We start from the raw sequence: 19,999 nt of genomic DNA, 5'->3' as shown, positions 1-19,999 counted from the left end.
TCCACTTTATTAACAAATTAGAGTGACGTGTTTCGGCTTGTGGCCTTCATCAGGGAAATCATGAAACGCATTGCACACAACATTTAAATAGAGGAGGTAAGAAACTGAGGATCATGTAAAAATAAATCCAAAAATACCCAAATACATCCACATAGATATCAGCCAATGAGGAACCTGCAAAGGTGGGCGGGTTAGGCTTGTTGGCCAGATTTAGAAGCTTGTAGAAACGGGTGAATTTATTAATTTATTTTATTTTATTTCACCTTTATTTAAGCAGGTCAGTCGCATTGAGATTAAGAACCTCTTTCTTTAAAAGGAGATCTGGCCGAGACAGCAAGCAGCAACAACACAAAGAGACACAAAGTTCAATTTACAAAAATGGAAACATGCATTAAAAGAGAACTGTCTATGAGTCCGAAAAATAACTTTCTGGAAGGTCAGTTGTACAGCCAGGCAGGCTGAAATCATTGACATCCTGTAGAATCTGCTTCCAAGTCTTTCATTTTAGATTTATAAACATGGAAAGGACACCAGCTCCTTGAGTTTCAAGTCCTTCTGCAACAGATTCCAGGCTGAGGGCGCAGAATACCAAAAAGTCCTTTTCCCAATTTCTGTCGGGAATGCCTTGGGGTCCCCCAGGAGGAGCTGGAGGGTTGGATGGCTGAATGGATAAATTGGATGGATGGATGGATAAATTGAATGGATGGATGGATGGATGGATAGAGGTTTGGATGGATGGATGGATGGAGGGTTGGTTGGATGGATGGGGGTGTACCAGTGTATGAGTTTAGGGGGCGCCAGAGCCCTCCATCCTACCCGAGAGTACAACTCACAATAGTGAGTCAGAGCGTTACATTTGCAGTGAACCTCAAAAACACATGGTAGGGCTGCATTTAAAAGCAAACAGTCCATCTTAATATTAGAAACAGTCATCATCTCTCCTTCTCTTCCTCGACCACGAGCTGAAGACGAGAGGCCAGGTCGTGTTCAGCTCGCTCATCCTTTTTCAGTTGACCTGTGATGTCATGTCCGACTTGCAGGTCGGCCACAGCCGTCTGAACCAGCTGCAGACGAGACTCTCTGAGGGAACGCCTCAGCTTTGCCCGCCGGTTCTGAAACCAAATCTAAGAGAAAGAAAGACAGAGAAAGAGAGAGGAGAAACGGTCAGAGAGAATGGCAGAAGAGCTAAAATCAGAGAACAACACCGCCTTTTATCTAACTCAAGGACAGGTTTTTTCCCAACGAGTGCTTTCTGTTGTCTGAACCTGTATTCTGTCCTCGTCCAGGTCCAGCCTCTCAGCCAGCTGCTCCCTCAGCTGAATCCCTGGATAACAGTTCATCTGAAACACCGACTCCAGTACTTTCACCTAAAGGACAAACACGGACAAACATAGATTAAAGGGACCAATCAGTGAGATATGTAATGAGTGAAGTGATAAAGTGACCTTACTATATGATCAGACATTAAGGAAACATTCTGGTCCTGAATGCTCTGGATATGTTTGGACCAGAGAAGGTAGGCGCTTTTAAGGCGACCCCCACACGGCCGTTTAGGACGCCCCTCGGTTTGCCAGATATGAGAGCAGTTATCAGGTCAAACCAGCAGGTGTTGCAGCGATGGAAGCGGGTGAGAGAACTGGTTCAGATAGAAGTGATTGTACCCGACCTAAAAAGCCTCTGCATGTTTCTAATAAGCTCCACGAGCAGAAACGTCCTCAAACTAGGATCAATATTGGAGATGCTTTTTGAAAAATGGAGAGAGGTTAGAACACAGAAAGGTTTACAGACCGATGCAGAGCTGGCTAAACACTGAAGCTTCAGTGTCCACCACATGGTTAACCTGCGTGAGCATCGATTCTAGAGAGGAGGGGGCGGGCGGGGACAGCTCTCTACAATGTTTAGAATTTTGACTGCAGTACCCATTTTAAACACTAGGGGTCAGAGTTACATATTGCTCCTTTAAAAGACCAACGTCACAGTATTATTTTTACTCTCAGCTAACTTACTGACAAAAGATCACTTGTTTTATTACCTGGCTGTTGGTGAAGGCCGTGCGTGGTCTGCGTCCTGCGTACCAGTTTGACGTCGGTCTGGTGGAGCTTGTCTGCTGAGGAGGATGTTGTTGTTGTTGTTGTGGTTGTGGTTGTGGTTGTTGTTGTTGTTGTTGTTGTTGTTGTTGTTGTTGTTGTTGTCGTTGTTGTTTCAAGCTCAAACTGTTTCCTCTGTTTTCCTTCTCTGCCGTGATCTCTGGAGTCATGAGGACAAAATAAGAAGAGCAGATCAAACATTAAAACATCTTTAAAATATCAGAAACACTGGACAGAATCACAATTAAATGGTTAAATATAAATAACCCATTTAAGGTAGAGTTGGGTAAATATTTCAAAATACAAACAAATTTAAATGATTGCACAAAACAGACAAACAGGCCTGATAACTGAAAGTTCTAACCCTCATAGTACATTTAGAGACTGTAGGTACTCTTTTCTGGGAGCATCATGGTCTGGAGGGGTAATATGGCACTATTAGCTCTTTAACATACGATGGTGCCTGCCCATTCAGAGCTTTGTATGTTTGAAAAAGGACTCAGTTCCAGATTTTCTGTAGTCTTACTAGAGCAGCCTGATAAAAGAGAAATACAATAATCCAACCTGGTGGTAAAAAAAGTGATGGACTAGTGATAATTAAATAAAGATGACCAATTACCAACAGAAGCGTCCATAACAATTCCTGTATATAATCAGATTTCAGGATTGATGTTTTGATAACAATGTCAGTTTTGCCTGAAAGCTACAAGCTGTCATCATTGGTGATTTTTTGAGTCTACTGTGGGTTGTTGTGCAAGGAAAATGTGCTCATTCTTGTTAGAGCTGCTGCAGGCTTTTCTCACACAAACAAGAATTAAAGAAGCATTTAACCTGCCAGAAAAGTCATGCCCTTTAGCTGAAAGTTAAAAAAACCAAATGCAGCGAATTGACTGAAGAAGGAATCACCACAAATTTTACATCTCGCACAGATTGTTAGCTTGACTTTTACCTGCACATGGCACCCTCAGTATTAAATCGTACTCCCTCTCCATGAGCTAATTAATCCTCTTATTTTTACACAGATATGCAAAACCTTCACATCACTCCTCTGAGTGTGGAGAGTATAACTCAGCTGTCTCTCTTATTTTCAATGACGCCGCTTTTATTCTGAAGGGACACTAAACATTAAAGTGGATTGCTGTTTAAATTATTGTAAAAACATGATCACAAAGAAGTGATTGTTGTTGTGTATTTTTAATTTCCACAGCAGACCTTCCCTCTTTTATCTCTCACAGAAGTTTGAAAAGCTGTTGCTCCTCACCTGTCCAGGGCCGATGGAGTTTCAGGCAGTTTTCCGGTCTCTCCAGCTCCAGTCCAAGAATCCTGTCGATGGAAAACGTCGGCCTGTTTTCTGCTTTAACAGGAGCCTGCAAGGCTGCCATCATGTGACTGATAAACTACACCGGTGATGTAAAAAGCTCCAAGCGTGCTGACAAAACACCTGAGAACAACTCAAAGATACTCAGGCTTCAAAATAAAATAAAAAGGTACCACATATTCATTTTTCCTCTGATTAAAAGCTGGTCTTAGAGCTCTGGTGTGGACCTGAGAAGGTAAGCGGATGTTGAAGTGTGAGGAACATGTGAAGCAGCAGGAAGACAAACCGCTGCCTGCTGGTTTTAAATGAGAGAGGAGGATTTACACCAGCCACCAATTAGAAGGAAGAAGTGGTTTTTCCATGAGAAAGAGACTCCCTGAGGTTCCATACAACGGATAATCTCCGCTCTGTGAGTGTCGGGGTGTAGACTTCATTCATTTTTGCATCAACTCTGCAAAACAGAAGTGTTTGCAAACTTTGCAGGAGACACAAACATCTCGTGTGTGTGAGGACGTGTGTGTCTGCAGGATTTTAGCGTGCACATCTGAGATTAGCACGAGGAGCGTTTTGAAAAGGGGGGGGGGGGGTCATCAGAGTGTCTCAAAAACAAAGACTGACTGAGCCCCTTTTCTTCTGAGTTACCAAAGGAGAAAATCAGCAGAGTTTTTTCCCGCTCAAAATGCGTCCTCTAGCTGCAGGTCTGTGACCGACTTTAATCTAATAATAACACTCATAATAATAACAATAATAGAAATAATTGCAATCATAATGATCCGGGGAGATCCCGCTAATGCTATTAGGCTAATCTGTGTGTGTTGTGATGCAGATGAAGCTGGTGGCGTGTGAATGCATGGGGAAGCAGCGGGGAGGAAAAAGCTTTTCACAATAAGATGATCTGCTAATGAAGGCCTGAAGCCGCTCTAAACCAACAGCACACTTGTTTATTTAACTCTGAATGAAAGGGAGGATGTGTGTAACGATGTGATGCTACAGGCACAAGGGAAGTAAATTTAAAGTCAACCTAAAGAACGACTCAGGGAAGCAGACTGCTTCGCTTTCTATGACTAACATCAGATCGTTATCGGACTTTTTCTCTGGGTGTTCAGGCTGCAGCGAGGATGGGATTTGTTTTGCAGATGTTAAAATACATCTTTCATACTCATCTTTTCAACAGATTTTATGTAATCAAGGACTACTGACTGGAAGAAACAGCTTCCTCCATCAGGGCCCTGAGAAGAAGAATCTGGTAGAATCAAGTCTCTTCTTTTAAATCACTCCTTCAAACTCACTTTTATAAACTTGTTTTTACGTTATTTCTTTAAAATGTTATCTTCTTCTTACATGTTAACTCATTTCCTATTCTTTTTATAATTTTATCCTCAGTGTCCTTTTGTTGCCTTCGCCGCTGTTACTTTAAGGCAGCATTATGGGGCTAACAACAGCCCACAAATTGACCCAATGAGGGGACATAAAACACCTTAACACAGTCAAAATGAAGTGATTTTAGTAAGACGCAAAAATAACTAAAATGTTAACAAAAGTCAACAAAGGACTGAATCATCAACACTACATACAAACCCTGAGTGAGATGAAGAAGTTGAGATCTCGAGAAAAACAACTGACATGTACTCGTTATGGCGGTAAAGCCGAGTTAAATGAAATGTATACGAAGCATGCATGAACACTTAGGGCTTCACTATTCTGGAGAACATGATTTTTTATTCAGTGAGTAGATTTGCATGTTTTTGAATAAAGCATTTCCTTCCTCTTCAGATGAACTATGAACCATTTAGGACACGGAGACAACAAATCGGAACCTAATAAAAAGTAACAAACCAGCTTTAAAAATGAATTAAAACTAAACTGAAATTTAAAACAAACCAACCAGCATCCATCACCCTTCTGGCTACCAAGGCAGTTTTCCCCCTATATGCACCTAGCAGCTGTGGTGCACCGAAATATGACTACCGGTGCAGATTTTTTATTTTTTTTTAGGTGCTTCCAAATAAATTATTCATTTTCTTTGGTAAAATTCTGACTCCTCTCATCTTTTGCCATTACCCACGTGCCGGGTTATGACAATAGGGTGGTTTTTGGTTGATCTCTTTTATTAGTAATTATTTTAATGATCAGAATTTTATAAAATTGCACACAACTAAAGCATTGTTCCACATCACCACTGCTGCTGCACCTCAAACCTGAAACACTGCAGTGTCCCGACACGTCCTCTTCTTTTTGCTTTGCTGACTTTCATTGACGAGCTGTCATGCACGCGACGCTTAGCAGGGCCACAAGAGTGAGCGCTGTGATTCTTAAAGTCCTAGTCTGCTGCTGAATGAATTATAACTTCAAAAAAGAGTCGACCATAAACAGGTTTATTTAATATTTACATGACAAGATGAGATGGTCAGACAGAATTAGGTTAAAGACCACTTTTTGAATGTGTCTCGTCTCCAGAATCGAAAGCATTTCTACTGTCTTGTTTCGGCCTCAGACTGGGCGGACTCTCGATTTTAAATCAAGACCGGTCAAGACCACCCCTGATCGGCTATTTTTCCAGGTTTTTCCTGTGATTAGAAGGAAAACGCTGCTTTCTAGAAGAACAATTAACTTCAAGTCATCGATTCAACTTCTGTTTGATTCCCCCCCCCCCCCCCCCAAGTTACGGCTGCAACCTTCCTGGGGTTACGGTCTAAGTGAGTGACACGCCCCTGAACAAAAGATGAGGACTTTTCAGTGATATTTATGGTCTTGACTGGGAGCACTCTGGTCTCTGTCTCAGTTTGTATGGTCTTGACTCCTACCCCTTATTTTACTAACACCCTCTTTCTTGTTTTAATCTGAAGAAAATCAATAAAAAGAAAGTACCCCGCTCCCCCAAAAGAAGAGTCAATCATTCACAGGTTTATTGAATATTTACAGGACAGCTTTAGGCAGGAACAGGTGAAATGTGTATATGAGTGAGAACAAAACAAACCCCCACACAGGACTGTTTCCTTTAAGATAATTTATTTTGTACAGTAAAACAGATGTTCAGAGGCTGCGTTCCATCCACCGAGTGACTCCGTGGAAAAGACAAAAGAGGATTTACATAAACTTTAGAGGGCAACCTTTCCCCAACGTGGTTATTGAGTATTTTACAAAGATGGGTAACCAATCAATCATTGAGACAAAGTTTCTGATACCAGATGTCAGGACGTGGAACTGCTAACGGCGATGACTCAAAGCAGATAAAACAAACTTTTGGGAAGGGTGCGTTCAAGGACGCCACAACTCTCTGACTGACCTTGTCACATGATTCGCTCCACCACACCAACGACTAAAATAAAGGCATTTCTCTGTAGCAAGAAACATCAAACTCTTATTACTCTACCCGCTCTTAGAAAGGCATGTGTGAGTGTGTGTGTGTCGGTTGTTCTGTCTGCTTGTTCCGTGTGAGGTGAGCGTTGTGGTGTCGTTGAACGCAGCCCTCTCCGGTAGTATTTAGGCCCAGGTAGGGGTGCGTTTGTGTCCGTTTACTTGGGAGGCTTGTAGGCGATCTTCCTGCTCTTCAGCACGGACCATCGGTGTCTCTTCATGTAGTAGATGAGAGGGACGAGGATGGCCGAGCCCATCAGCAGCTGCAGAGGAAACCACAACCGAAAGATTAACTCCAAAGCAACATTCATGTTTACAGCCTGTTTTGTTTTCCGACCGTCTCTGTGTGCTGAGACTGCCTTTTATTCATCATAAAGGGGGTCATGTGAAGACCAGAGACCCTTCCTTTGGGGGTGGGACATGTTTCTTTGTTTAAGTGGAACACGGGGGGCAATAACAGAACTCTGAAAATGATGCATTTTACCACAGCAACTTTGCAGGACCTGAAGGTTTCATCAACATTAAAGGAGATCTATGATCCTCACTCTCTCCATCAATGATGTCAGTCTGGGACACCGACTGAGAAGTGCTGTGAGATGTGCAGCTCAAAAACATCTTCAGTTATCTGAGACTGGCATCAGTAAAATGCCTAATTTCATCCTCTGCCTGAAACGCTTGATTTCAGCTACTGTCTCTTTAAGACAGAAAAACAACTTGGAAACTCTGGGGAAAAAACTAGGTGCTCGACTTGCCGCCATATTAGTCATCAACAAGGGGGACAAAATATGTTTTGTCAATGGTAGGATACATTTTCACGTATTGCCCATCAATGTTTAGCTCAAAAATAACTTGTAACATTCACAAATCTTCATAGCATTAACGCTGTTTTTTTGCAATTATTTCTATTATTGTTATTATTATGAGTGTTATTATTAGATTAAAGTCGGTCACAGACCTGCAGCTAGAGGACGCATTTTGAGCGGGAAAAAACTCTGCTGATTTTCTCCTTCGGTAACTCAGAAGAAAAGGGGCTCAGTCAGTCTTTGTTTTTGAGCTTTTCCAACTTTCTGAACTGAAATCCCAAACGACCTCACAACTGGTGAATCGCCAAGTTCTCGTATCGTCTCGTTTAGAACAGCAGGAAACCACGCCCCGAGGATTACACCAACAACATGTGTGACTTGTGTTTAAAACTTAACTGAGGTTTAGTATAGCCATCCAACATTGTAAAGTTATATTTATGGATTAAAGTATTGATCAGCAGAATACATCTCCTTCAAACATCTGGAAACTTAATTTTGTTAAAATAAGAATGAGAAAATGTTTTAATTCCCCAAAGTAATGTGTTGTGAATAAAGAATATCGTACCTAACCTCAGGTGTAGTAATAAAGTGTATTTGTGTCGTACCTTCAGTCCCATGCGTTTGCGCTGGTCGTGCTCTGGCTCTGCGGCCCACCTCAAGAAAGTACAAACGTCTTTAGCAACCTGACTCATGGTGGCCGGAGTTCCTAAGAAAAAAAACAACAACAACAATCAGCACACTGTTTTATTTTTACTGCAGTATTTAGCATTCACACATAAGAGTCTTTATTCTTCTCTTATCTAGAAGATGAAATAAAGGGAAACTTCACACTAATCAACACATTTCACACTGACGTCCAGAAGTTAAATACATTACAGGGTCACCACAACACCTGACATGTCATGAAGATATTAGAAAGAAGATGTTGAAGTGACACACTGCTGTAATAGAGGAAATGATTGACTGTTTGTGAAAGAAGCTTTGGACCAGTGGTTCTCAACTGGTTGGCAAAACGGGGGGGCCAAACGTGGGTCACTGAGCTGTTTTCAGTTGGTCACAAAGGTGTTCCTGGAGAAGTTGTCTAACAAATATATGAAACTTTGTTTGTTCTGTCGCATGTTTTCTACAGTCTGAGGTCCAAACTGCACGGGGGGGTGGCAGCTGTGGATCAGTGGTAGAGTCAGTCCTCCCTGTAGTAAAAGGTCAGGGGTTTGATCCCAAGCTCCTGCAGTTACATGTCTGTTTCCTTGAGCAAACACTTAACCTTCATGCATCACTATGGACATTTTTGTCCTTAGTGACTTAAGAGGGTAGTAAATTAAACTGATGCCCGAGGGTTAACCCCAAATTGCTCCCGCTTGCATCAGCAGCGTATAAACGTGTCTGAATGGATTAGTTACATCTGATGGTCACTTAACACGTCATTCGGATTGAAGGTGAAAGCCGCGTCTGCACAGCTCAGTGTGTTTTTACTGCACCAGACGCAGATTTGGTACATATCAAACACACAGTGCACAGTCACTCACCATCATCATACTCCAGCACCTCGTTGTAGATGGGAGGAGCCATGCCGATGGCCTGTCCTACAAAGTATGGGTTATAGTACAGTCCCTCTCTCACCGCCACTCCTGCTGGAGGTTCGCAGTATCCTGTCAGCAGGCTGAACACGTAGTCTTCTCCTCCGTGTCTGAGTGAGTGAGACACAACAAGTCAACACCAAAGATTTAAGGAGAACTGTTGTCAGACTTCTACTGTGTACATTTACTGTTTGTTTTCTGTTACCTTGCATTGACGATGTAGCTGAGGTCAGGAGGCAGGGCTCCGTTGTTGGCGGCCCTGGCGGCCTCAGGGTTCGGGTAGGGCTTAGGGAAGTAATCCGAGAGCTTCCCTGACCTGGTGAACATCTCTCCGCTCTCATCAGGACCATCCACCACCTCAACCTGTAGACAACATCATCTTTCACTTTATAAGAATGCCTGACAATAACAGAGGACACGGCTGGGTGGCACCATCTACTGGCAGGACTCAGTAATGCCTGCTAGACCCACACACAAAGACCCACCTCCTCAGCGATGGTCTTGACCTCCGCCTCTGTGTGCGACACTCCCACCAAGTTCCTAAAGGCCAGGTACTCCATACTGTGGCAGGCTGAACACACCTGCTTATACACCTGGTACCCACGGCGAATACTGCAGGTACAGGCGGGGGGAAACAAAGCGTTAGGGGTTTTCATTCAGGGGGGGATTATATGTTTAAACTCTACAAACTGTAAAATGAAACGTGTGTCAGAAGCTTTGTGATTCACAAAAAAAAGTCCTCTGAGGCTGCAAAACTTTTAGTGTATTTGGATAATGCGCGTCTGTCCATCGCACCTGGCGTGATCCAGCGACGACAGAGGTCCCGCGTGGCTCCATGGGTAGTTCGGGGGGTGGAGCTCCAGGTCCGAGGCTTTGACAGACTGGTGCAGCATCAGAGCGAGACCCGCCCCGCCGGCTGTGACCACGCCCAGGGTCGACAGGGCAACTTTCTTACTCCTCGACAGGCTGGCAATCGACATGTTGGCCTAAAGGGGAGGAAGACCACGAGGTTCCAGTGAGTTACTGGACATCAAAGTGAAGGTGACCATTAGAGACCCCCGATCACTCAACGATCACGAGTAATGAGACTGACGCTTAACATAAAACTCCAAGAAAAACAAAACAAAGAAGTAATTTCTTAAGAGAAGGAGGAACAGAGTGTGGTCGTGGTAGTAGGCGATGATGAAGATAACAAAAGTCAACTTTTTTTGAGGGCTTGGAAATGGAATTTTAAAACATTTTGACTTGAAGATACAAAAGAATCAAATATTTTGAAAATGACAAAGTGAAGACCTGATGAACATCAAAACAGAAAGCATGATTTTTTTTTTGTGCTTTCGTGATTATAAACCCAAACCTACTGGATTAGATTTTATCACAATGTCCTTTCTTTACTGTGGTTTTATCTTATGAAACTGTCCGTCACTGTTCTGTAACCAGGCATTGGGTGTCACATGACGGCATCCCTGCTTCAGTGTGTACACACACACACACACACACACACACCTGAGTGTTGAAGATACGTTTAGGAAGAGTGCCCAATGCTCACCGGCATTAATAAATGTTAGGCTTGTTTGTAGGAAGTGTAATCCTCAAGGTAATTATCATTATTGAAAACTACAAAACAACGCAGACTAAAATAAAAACGAGGTCTTTACAAAAAAAAAAGACGCAACAAGCTAAAACTGTAGTGTGTGTTTACAAAACTAACTTAAATAAAATAAGGGGCAATTGTCCTTAACTTGTCTTTGACACAGGCACACCAGGTGATACTTCACCTCTCCTTATGATCCGTCTCAGACGTGTCGGTTTTCGCTTTACTTTGAGCTCGCTGCTTTCCCTTTCTCTTACTCATTTCTATCTGACACTTTTCAAGAACTCCCTTGGATTATGATCTTAATATGCATTGCTTAGTTTGTCCCTTATAAAAAAAAGGTAGAAGTAAGCAAAGCACATTAATATAATAATTTATATTCAACAACTTCCTAACGTCCTGTCAATAAGCAGTAATAAAGAGGGACAGCTCTTGGTGTATGGCCTATTACTTATATACTGTAGTTATGAAGAATATGCTTCTAATAAGAGCTTAATAATGACAATTAGCTCGTTAATAAGTAACTAGTTAATGAACATTGTGACCTTAATTGACCGAATTCGTAAATCATCCAGAGAACAGCAACATGTACAGTTTCCATAATGTTGCAGAGCGTTATAACAAAAAGGTCATGACCTCAGCTGGAGGTAACATTTATCAAACAGAAGAGCAAAGCAATTAAAAAAATAAAAAAAAGCTTATGACGTCACCGGAAGTCCTCACAGTCCTTGAAATGCTAACCGGTTAGCCGTCTGTTCATCTTTAGCAGGTGTTGTTCTCCACAGGATGACTCTTAAATCACGGTTTGGGCTCAGGACCGAAACATTCACCATCACTACGATGACACACACACACACATTGTCTCGTGTCCACGCAGGCAGTAAAAGGTGGTAAACAGTGTTGACCTGCTCAGTTTGCCGGCTGGTTCACACGGCATCATAAGTTAGCTTAGCAGCTAGCTTCCTTTGCAGCGCTTCATTCAGCAAGTTGGAGATATCTTAAAAGTGTTTCTTTATAAAGGCCGTGAATTCGTTTTCTTCATTAAGAGGAGGACGAGTTAGCAGAAGAGGTAACGCCACAGCAGTTGTAGACGTCTGAAAAAGGTGTGGGAACACGAGTGACCTTGCTTCCCCTCCTCACTGACTGACACCGGGCTAACGTTAGCTTGGTGCTAGGACGTCCCGCGGTGCCGCTTCTTTGTGGCCACGAAGAAGAAAATGGTCAGCGGGGTGAATAAAACACTCATCCACGTACTCACCGTCTGGGTCTTGATAGTTCTCGATGTACCGAGGAGAGCCCTGCCGCTGCCCGATAGCACCACGACTCGTAACGCCGCCATCTTCTCTGCAGTTTCTCTGAGCTGAAATGTTTTCCTGATTGAAACCGGCGTAAAGACTGACACGGAACACTTCCGGTCGGAGCCTTCAAAATAAAACAGACAGTGTGACCTGTCTGAAAAATAACACAAGGACACCATTATAAATAAATAATAATAAACTGCTTCTAATAATTTATATAATCAGTCCCCCTCTTTAATCAATCAATCAATCAATTTTTATTTGTATAGCGTCAACTCATAACAAGTGTTATCTCGAAAAAAAAAAGAATAAAAAAGCAGGTAAAATACCTTACTCATTGTTATGTTACAAAAAGCAGGTAAAAGACCTTACTTATTGTTATGTTTCAAAGACCCGGCCTATCCATCATGAGCACTTTAGCAAAGCAGCAAAAGTTACAGTGGTCAGAAAAAACTCTTTAATCATCATTTTGTATTCTAAGACCTGTGATTTCTAAGGGTTTGCATTATGACGGTCATTCTATTATCATTACAGTGCTGTCCCTGCTAATTGTACTCCTACTTTAACCATTATTATCAGCACTGTAGCCATATATCTGTATGAACTGTTGTTGTTATTGTTGTCTGTTTGTCTCCATCTCTTTCTTTCTTTCTGCCTCTCCCTCTACCCTCCTTGCTTTTAAAAGGGGTTGATAGTTGTCATATCTGACACTTAAAATATCTGTCTTGATGTGACCTCTGAACTCTTAAATATTCAGCATTAATCTCTTGATTCCTAAAAAGTAGTCTAATTTTACTTACATAATGAAACAGAGTGGACATAAATCACATTCAATAAATGAATCCTCTCTTAAGACTAAAAAAAGGCAAAAGGAATCTGTTGAATGTCACAGTTATGTCATCCTGAACTCTTGTTTTGAAAGTTGCACTCACACCAACCGGAAACCCAAAGTCAAGCTTGTTCCGGTTAACTTTACGAAAACTTACACAACCTGAATTTACACAACCGTTTTTTCCGCATTGTTTTGTAACATTTTACTAAACAAAGTCAAAACACCAGAGGACGAACCGCTGTTTCAACGATTCTCTGTGTTTTAAGATGAATTCACTCCTGATTATTTACAATAAACGGGATTTAGTCTGTGACGTTAAGTCTCCATCTAGCGGCAGCTTCTGAGCTTCGTGGCTCTACATTACTTTAAAGATTATCTTTGACTGTAAATCAAAAGTGACTTCATATCAGCTTTCATTGCGCGTACTAGTATTTATTCATGCCATAGATGGATATTTAAAGTATTTTTTTACGCCGTGTTTCGAGGGGAAACAAGGACAGGAGCAGTAATTCAAACAGACCTCCAATAGCTTTTTGAATGAGAAAACTTTATTGAAACCACCGAACAATTGACAACATTTAATTATAGCATAACCACATTTTAACATGTATTTTCACTTAAACATCTTATAGGCTAGTCTTTCACTTGATTTATTTTGTATGTATGTGTGTGTGTGACTCTTAATTTTTTTTAAAAGACAACATAAAACAACTGTTTTTGTTATTCCTTGAGTAGGCTAGGACCTATCAAATAAACCTTACTTTTCATGACTGAATTGATAGAAAATTGTGAAACAAACCACACTGAAAGTTCCCTTTGATTTCTATTCTTGAAGTAACAGTCTCAAATATGAAAAAAAATAACATAGCTGTCTATCTGCAGCTTTTGGGCCGTTTTATTTCAAATGGGGAAATCTAGGAATCAATCAGTCATTTAGTTCGTTAGGCCAATACATTTCGGACCAAAGTAGACTAGGCCCATATTTGTTTTTCAATGCTAAAACATTACGATCAGGCTTGTAGCCAACAAATACAGAATTTAAAGTATACACCAAATGTAAGTTTGGACAGTAGGCTCATTAACTCTCCCATAGAAAGTTGTTAAAATGAAAGATTGCTTCATATAGCCTACAATTTAGCAGAGCCTGTAGGTCTACTGATCACGTACATACAGTATACGTACTGTGATTAAAAAACAATAATTCAGGAAATAGATTAACCTTTGCTTCCTTTATTGGCTTTTGATTCTGAGACCTTCTTACAGTCAGGCTTCTTCAAACAGGAATTCAAGGAAAATGTCACAGAGCCATACAATCAATCTAAAAAGCTGCTGATGCCATGTGTCAAGCCAAACGAATATACACTGAGTGATTCCCCCACACCCTCAGGGGTGAGGCAGGGTGACGCTTTATCCCAAACCCTGTTTGCTATTTTTATCAATGACCTAGCCAGAGAGAAAACACAGCTGGGGGTGACATGGGGAGAAGTCAAACTGAGCACCTCGCTTTATGTGGCACCTACACTTACATATGAACAATTTACTTGTGTTCAACATTTGAACAGCTTTGTTCCTGCAACACAAACTCATAAAGGATCAAATAAAAATACTGACACAAAGTTGAAGCTGTAATACCCGAGTCATCCAGCAGATGGAGGCACTGCATCAAAAAACACACACAAACCAGCGGCACAAACCTGAGGGTTACACTTCATTTCAATTCAAATCTATGAAAAGCTTACAAATAGAAACATGCTGTTTAGTTTCTGGATAATTTTATTCATGTTTTTTTGGAACCAGGACAGTGAATATATTCAGAAATTAGAGAGAGAGAAAGAGAGAAAGAGAGAGAGAGCGTGTAGACTGACAGGAGCCACAGGTCGGATTCAAACCCAGGCTGCCTGCTTCGAAGACTGCACACTACCCACTACCGGCCCCCCTTTTGTTTGATTCATGTTTGTGTATTTTAATCCTTTTTTATTACATCTTTTGTGAATAAATGTCTCGTGAAAGACGAGCAGATTATTTTAGAATACTCTTCTTTCTGCTCCTTTTCATTCAAGATTTGAGAATTTATGTTCGTAATTAATTGTTTAATTTGGTTGATGAATGAAATACACATGTGAATAAACACACAAATGTTTGCCAGATTCTACAACAGACTCTCAAACATGGAGTCTGCTGTAAATTATTTAAGGGATGTTTAGAAGCCGTCAACACGCTGTCATTATTATTTTTATTATTTTGGGTGCTAATTTGACGATAATCCAAACTTTTAAAAAAAGGAACAGCAAAAAAAACAAAAGTTTGACTCTGCTTTCCTTCTCTAATTATCGACAGGCCTTCTCTTAGCATGACAAACATGGGACGATAAAACAATCGAAGAGGAACTCATCTTTAATCTTCAAAAAAACAAAATAAACGTGGATTTTTTAAAATGCTAAGCTGCATGTCCATCTTGCATTTTTTTTTTTTTTTTTAGCACCAGCGTCTTTTTTCTGTTGTTTTCAATGAGTAGATAGCGTTCGCAGCAGAAAGCGGGCGCCTGGAGAAAAAGCGCAGCACTTAGCATCTATTTTCCGTGCACTCCACCTTTTTTTGTGGGGGCTGCTCCGAGCGCTCAAATTCAAAATCTTTCATTTTCCAGAAAGGCGCTGTTGTCTTGTCCCCTCATCCTCCTCGCTCCGTGTCTGATCGGGAAATTAACGATCTCAAATATAAAACACGCAGTAAAAAGTAACAGAGATGTCAACAGACTGTTGTCATGGAGACCAGACGGACCTGCAGCGCTTTTCTTCTCAGCGCACAGACACTTCATCCAAGAGCTCCAGAGCGCACAGTCAGCGCTTTCTGCTCTGAAAAACTCACCAGGTGGACACGGGGCGTTAAAAACTAAACTCCTGTCAGACCAGCGGGGTGCCATCCTTCTGAAGACACGAGGAGGAGAACAAAAAACAGAAGGTGAATAATGAAAGAGGAAACATCCACAGCCTGAAATATTCAGAGTCATGAAAACACAGAGCTTGTTTGAATGAAGTGAAGTCGGTTGCGAGTGTAACCGCAGATGGATGTTTGCTGTCTGACAGCAGGTAGGTAATAAACTATTCATCAGCTCCAGCAGAGACTGTCATCGCCTGTCATGTTTGCTTGACGGGGAGGACGTTTCTGTCGTGATGTCTGCAGGTACATGCTGTGCATCCGAGCGCTCCGAACGTGCAGCCACATGGAGACTGAAAACAGAAATCGTAAAGGCTTATTATTACAAAGGAACAGAGTCAGGGGTCGAGGTCGTTCAGGTCAGTCAGACAGAAGCTGAAGACAAACCTTTATTTAACCTTCATCTCACAGTTAATTCCTAACAGTGTTGACATTCACATCTGAGATTAAAGGACCAATCAGTAAGCTGTGTAGTGAGTGAAATGATAAAGTGACCTTGCTGTATGATCAGACATTAAGGAAACATGCTATGTTGAAGTGCTGGCTTCTCTGACAACAATGCAGCAGCCAGTATGTCCTCCTTCTAACTTTAGATTCTGGTCCTGAATGCTCTGGATTTGTTTGGACCAGAGAAGGTAGGCGGTTTTAAGACACCCCCCACACGGCCGTTTTGGACGCCCCTCGGTTTGCCAGACATGAGACCAGTTATCAGGTCAAACCAACAGGTGTTGCAGCGATGGAAGCGGGCAAGAGAACTGCTTCAGATAGAAGTGATTGTACCCGACCTAAAAAGCCTCTGCATGTTTCTAATAAGCTCCACGAGCAGAAACGTGCTCAAACTAGGATCAATATTGGAAATACTTTTTGAAAAATGGAGAGATACAAGGATGTAACTTAACACATTATTATCAACGAGTCACAAAGAAAGTCGTTTTTTTTTTGTTTTTTAAGATCACATTTCACACACAGATGAGCAGAGCTGACAGCTGAAGGAATCGTCTCAGGATCTTTTTTAGCGACTGCAGAGAACACATGCTCTGTAATTATAGACATGTTATTTGTCATGAAGATTACAGGCTGCACATCAGTCTCTGTGTGAGTGTGTGTTCTCGATCGGTGTGTATTCTGTAGCTGTGAAAGTGTGGATGAAGACATGATGGTTCAGTTTGGTTATGCAGATTTCTGTGTGTTTGTGTGTGTGTATGTGTGTATGTGTGTGTGTGTGCGTGTGTGTGTCTCACTCGTGTCATGTCAGTTGTTTAAATCACGGTGAGCAGCTCTTTGACAGCCAAATATCTGTGCTCCAAGTCCATGACATCTGATGCATTAATTACACCGACGTGTGCACATCAACAGGATGAAGAATTTACTGCACATTAAGAAAGCTGGTGTACGTTCTATTTGCTCCGTCTCCTTTCACAAGCAGCAATAGTTGCTTTCCTTTACCTCTATTCAGATTCAGATTCAGATTCTTTATGCAACAGGAGCACAAGAAGCACAAGGACAACATCACCATAAAACATAAACCAAAACGAATTAAAAAAATAAGACAACACAGCAAAAATATAAAACCAACTAAAAACAATGCAATAAAATCAGTCAAGAGCTCATACCAGAATGGAAATTCAAGTTATTAAAGTGCAAAGTGGAGGTGTGCAAATGTGCAATTCAAGTGCAAAACGAGCAACAAATGGCTAATTGTTGTTTAACATATTAATTGCACTTGGTAAAAATGAGATCTGGAGTCTTTTAGTCTTCCTCACAGGAGCTCTAAAACAACGACCTGAGGGTCAAAGGTCAAACTCGTTGTGAAGTGGGTGATCTGAGATCACAAGTGTGGCCCAAGCTTGCTGATTATAGAAGGTCAAAAGCACAACCTGACACCTCCCTGAAATTCTCCCAAGTCTGTTCTTTGTTTGACAAGTTCAGGCTTCCATACCATGCAGCGATGCAAAAAAAAAAAGAAGTATTATCCATGGTATTGACTTTAAAACAACTTTTTTTTAACTAGGGTGGCCCACCTGGGGCACTGACTTTTGCAGGAGTGGCATGACGTTGGCACATGCCACCCATGGCCACCAATTTGGATGCACCCCTGTAGCCTTTCTCGAAAAAAGCAACCTGAAACCAACTTGCCAATTCAGTTCCCATATTGGCCACTTGAGGCTGGCTCTATAAACAAGTCATTCCTCATACATACCCTCAGTTTAAGGTTCAAAAACGGATAAAGGTTTGGACCATCTGCTCAGTGTCGCTACCTCTCTTCATGGTAATATCTCAACTTCAAGAAAAATCTAAATTTTGTTTGATGACACAATAATAACTTTTATATCTGTAAATCTTTGTTTCCCCCAAAGCCATGTCATATAGATGGTTGTGTCTGTTACCATGGAGATTGATAAATGTTTTACATGTCAGCGTGATTCTTCATCTGGACTGTGAAGTGTCTCCTTCAGGCTCCTGTTATACGAGCATAAAGGGAATGATGCAAATGATAGGATAAGAGGGCCTAATGTAACGTTTTCCTCACTGTTGCTCAACCCTCAATGGCGTCCTTTGTCAGAAGTTGCATTGTGTTGTTTTTGGTTACCTGCTCAATCCTTTCATCATCTTACTGATGCATTATTTTTTTTTTTCCCATCTCTGTGTAAATTCTCTCAGAGGCACTCCTCCTCCCTGAATCAGCTCCGCTCACTCAAACTGCTATTCAAGTCTGTTTTTTTTTTCTTAGCTCAATTTTCTCTTCCACAGATCTTCCACGACTAAAACTTTGACGCTCTAAAGGCTGAAACCTGCTTCATAAAATAAAGCTCTGGCTCTAATATAACTTCTGAAAACAAGAGTTCATTTATCAGATATGTGGAGAAGCATAAAAAGGCTGCTAGCTTGGATTTAATGTATATTTGAAGCTGTAAGTTTGCCTGAATGCTCATTCTCATGACACACAGTAACTTTTACAACAGTGGCCACAGGACCCACCAACTACTGCTTCATGAAAAATCTCATTTTTTACAAGTTTCAATCAATTTGTTTTATTAAAAGAAAAAGTGTGCCGTTTGGTCCCCAACCGCATGTGTAACCATACATCGCTCCGGTCGATTTGCCAGTTTAACCAGGACAGGCATCAGCACGCTAACCTGTAAGGAGAACTGAAGGCTGGTGTTCTTAGCAATGCTAACGTTAACCACGCTCAGAAAAACCTATTTTACATCATTTACAGATGGCCAAATTCAACCCACAATGCACTGCATTTCGGTTCACTTCCCTCGTTTGGTCCAGAATGCGTTCTCATCTATACAGCGAACCGAACTCTGGTTTTTAACAAACAGCAGTTCGGTTCTTTTGTAAGCATCAGAGTTCGTTTGAGCGTTCACATCACCCCAAACCAAATGCACTATCCGACAAAGCGCACCAGAGATTTCAAACGGACCAAACGGCTCAGGTGTGAATGCACCCTAACTATAAGAAGTGGTGATTCTAGTCTAGTGCCAACCTGGGCAAAAATTCACAGGACACCCCTCCAACCTTCGTTCATCACCATGATGTTATAAATAATCAAGATAAAGATAAACTTTATTGATCCGCCATTGGGAGAAATTTCTTTGTTACAACAGCTCAAAAACATTAGTATAATTAGTAAAAATAGCAAAAATATATATATTTACATTTATTAAATAATGCAAGGACTCACAATAGAGATAAAATAATACTAGACATATACTATAAACATTTTCACTTGTGGAAAAACAGAACAGTTTTTATTAAAAAACACACACAGTGTGTAATCTACACAGTGTGCAATCTCATACATGCAGCAAAAATTATACAGTATATATAAAGAACCATTACAACCTTTAAATTAAAAAAATGAAATATTTTTCAGTCAAAATACCTTTGAAAATTGTGCTCTAGTTCACATTAGTAGAATGTGGAGAAAAATATGTTGTAAAAACTTCAGATAAAAGACAAAATAAACATTTGTAAATACTGTCCTAAAAAAATCATTGTTTTCTGCGGGGTCTAAACCCACCCTATGAATATGTCCCAACATCTATCTACAATTTCTCGTATGAAGTTCTTTACAGCAATAACTTAAAATGTTTCACACAAACATCAAATTAAACTTTAAACTGTAAATCTTCAGATTATTCTAAAAAATGTTTATTTGACTGTCAGCTAAAAGAAAGGCACATAAAGTC

General features: G+C 41.0%; 2 protein-coding genes across 2 annotated transcripts; both read right to left on the bottom strand.

Moving 5' to 3' along the window:
* Positions 1–3,778, bottom strand: hesx1 (HESX homeobox 1). Its single transcript, XM_065955249.1, has 4 exons — positions 3,349–3,778; positions 2,033–2,247; positions 1,266–1,367; positions 1–1,124 (listed from the first exon to the last, which is right to left on the bottom strand). Exons 1-4 carry the CDS (start codon positions 3,470–3,472, stop codon positions 933–935), a joined length of 633 nt encoding a protein of 210 aa, XP_065811321.1. The 5' UTR covers positions 3,473–3,778; the 3' UTR covers positions 1–932.
* Positions 3,779–6,397: 2,619 nt separating this feature from the next.
* cyc1 (cytochrome c-1) lies at positions 6,398–12,151 on the bottom strand. Its single transcript, XM_020653189.3, has 7 exons — positions 11,995–12,151; positions 9,938–10,128; positions 9,628–9,754; positions 9,348–9,505; positions 9,092–9,252; positions 8,171–8,271; positions 6,398–7,025 (listed from the first exon to the last, which is right to left on the bottom strand). Exons 1-7 carry the CDS (start codon positions 12,073–12,075, stop codon positions 6,921–6,923), a joined length of 924 nt encoding a protein of 307 aa, XP_020508845.1. The 5' UTR covers positions 12,076–12,151; the 3' UTR covers positions 6,398–6,920.
* Between the last annotated feature and the right edge of the window lie 7,848 nt (positions 12,152–19,999).

The sequence above is a fragment of the Labrus bergylta genome, chromosome 5 (assembly GCF_963930695.1).
Source record: "Labrus bergylta chromosome 5, fLabBer1.1, whole genome shotgun sequence".
NCBI lineage: Eukaryota > Metazoa > Chordata > Actinopteri > Labriformes > Labridae > Labrus > Labrus bergylta.
The sequence above is the reverse complement of the archived record's forward strand: the minus strand, read 5'-3'. Positions and strand labels throughout refer to the sequence as shown.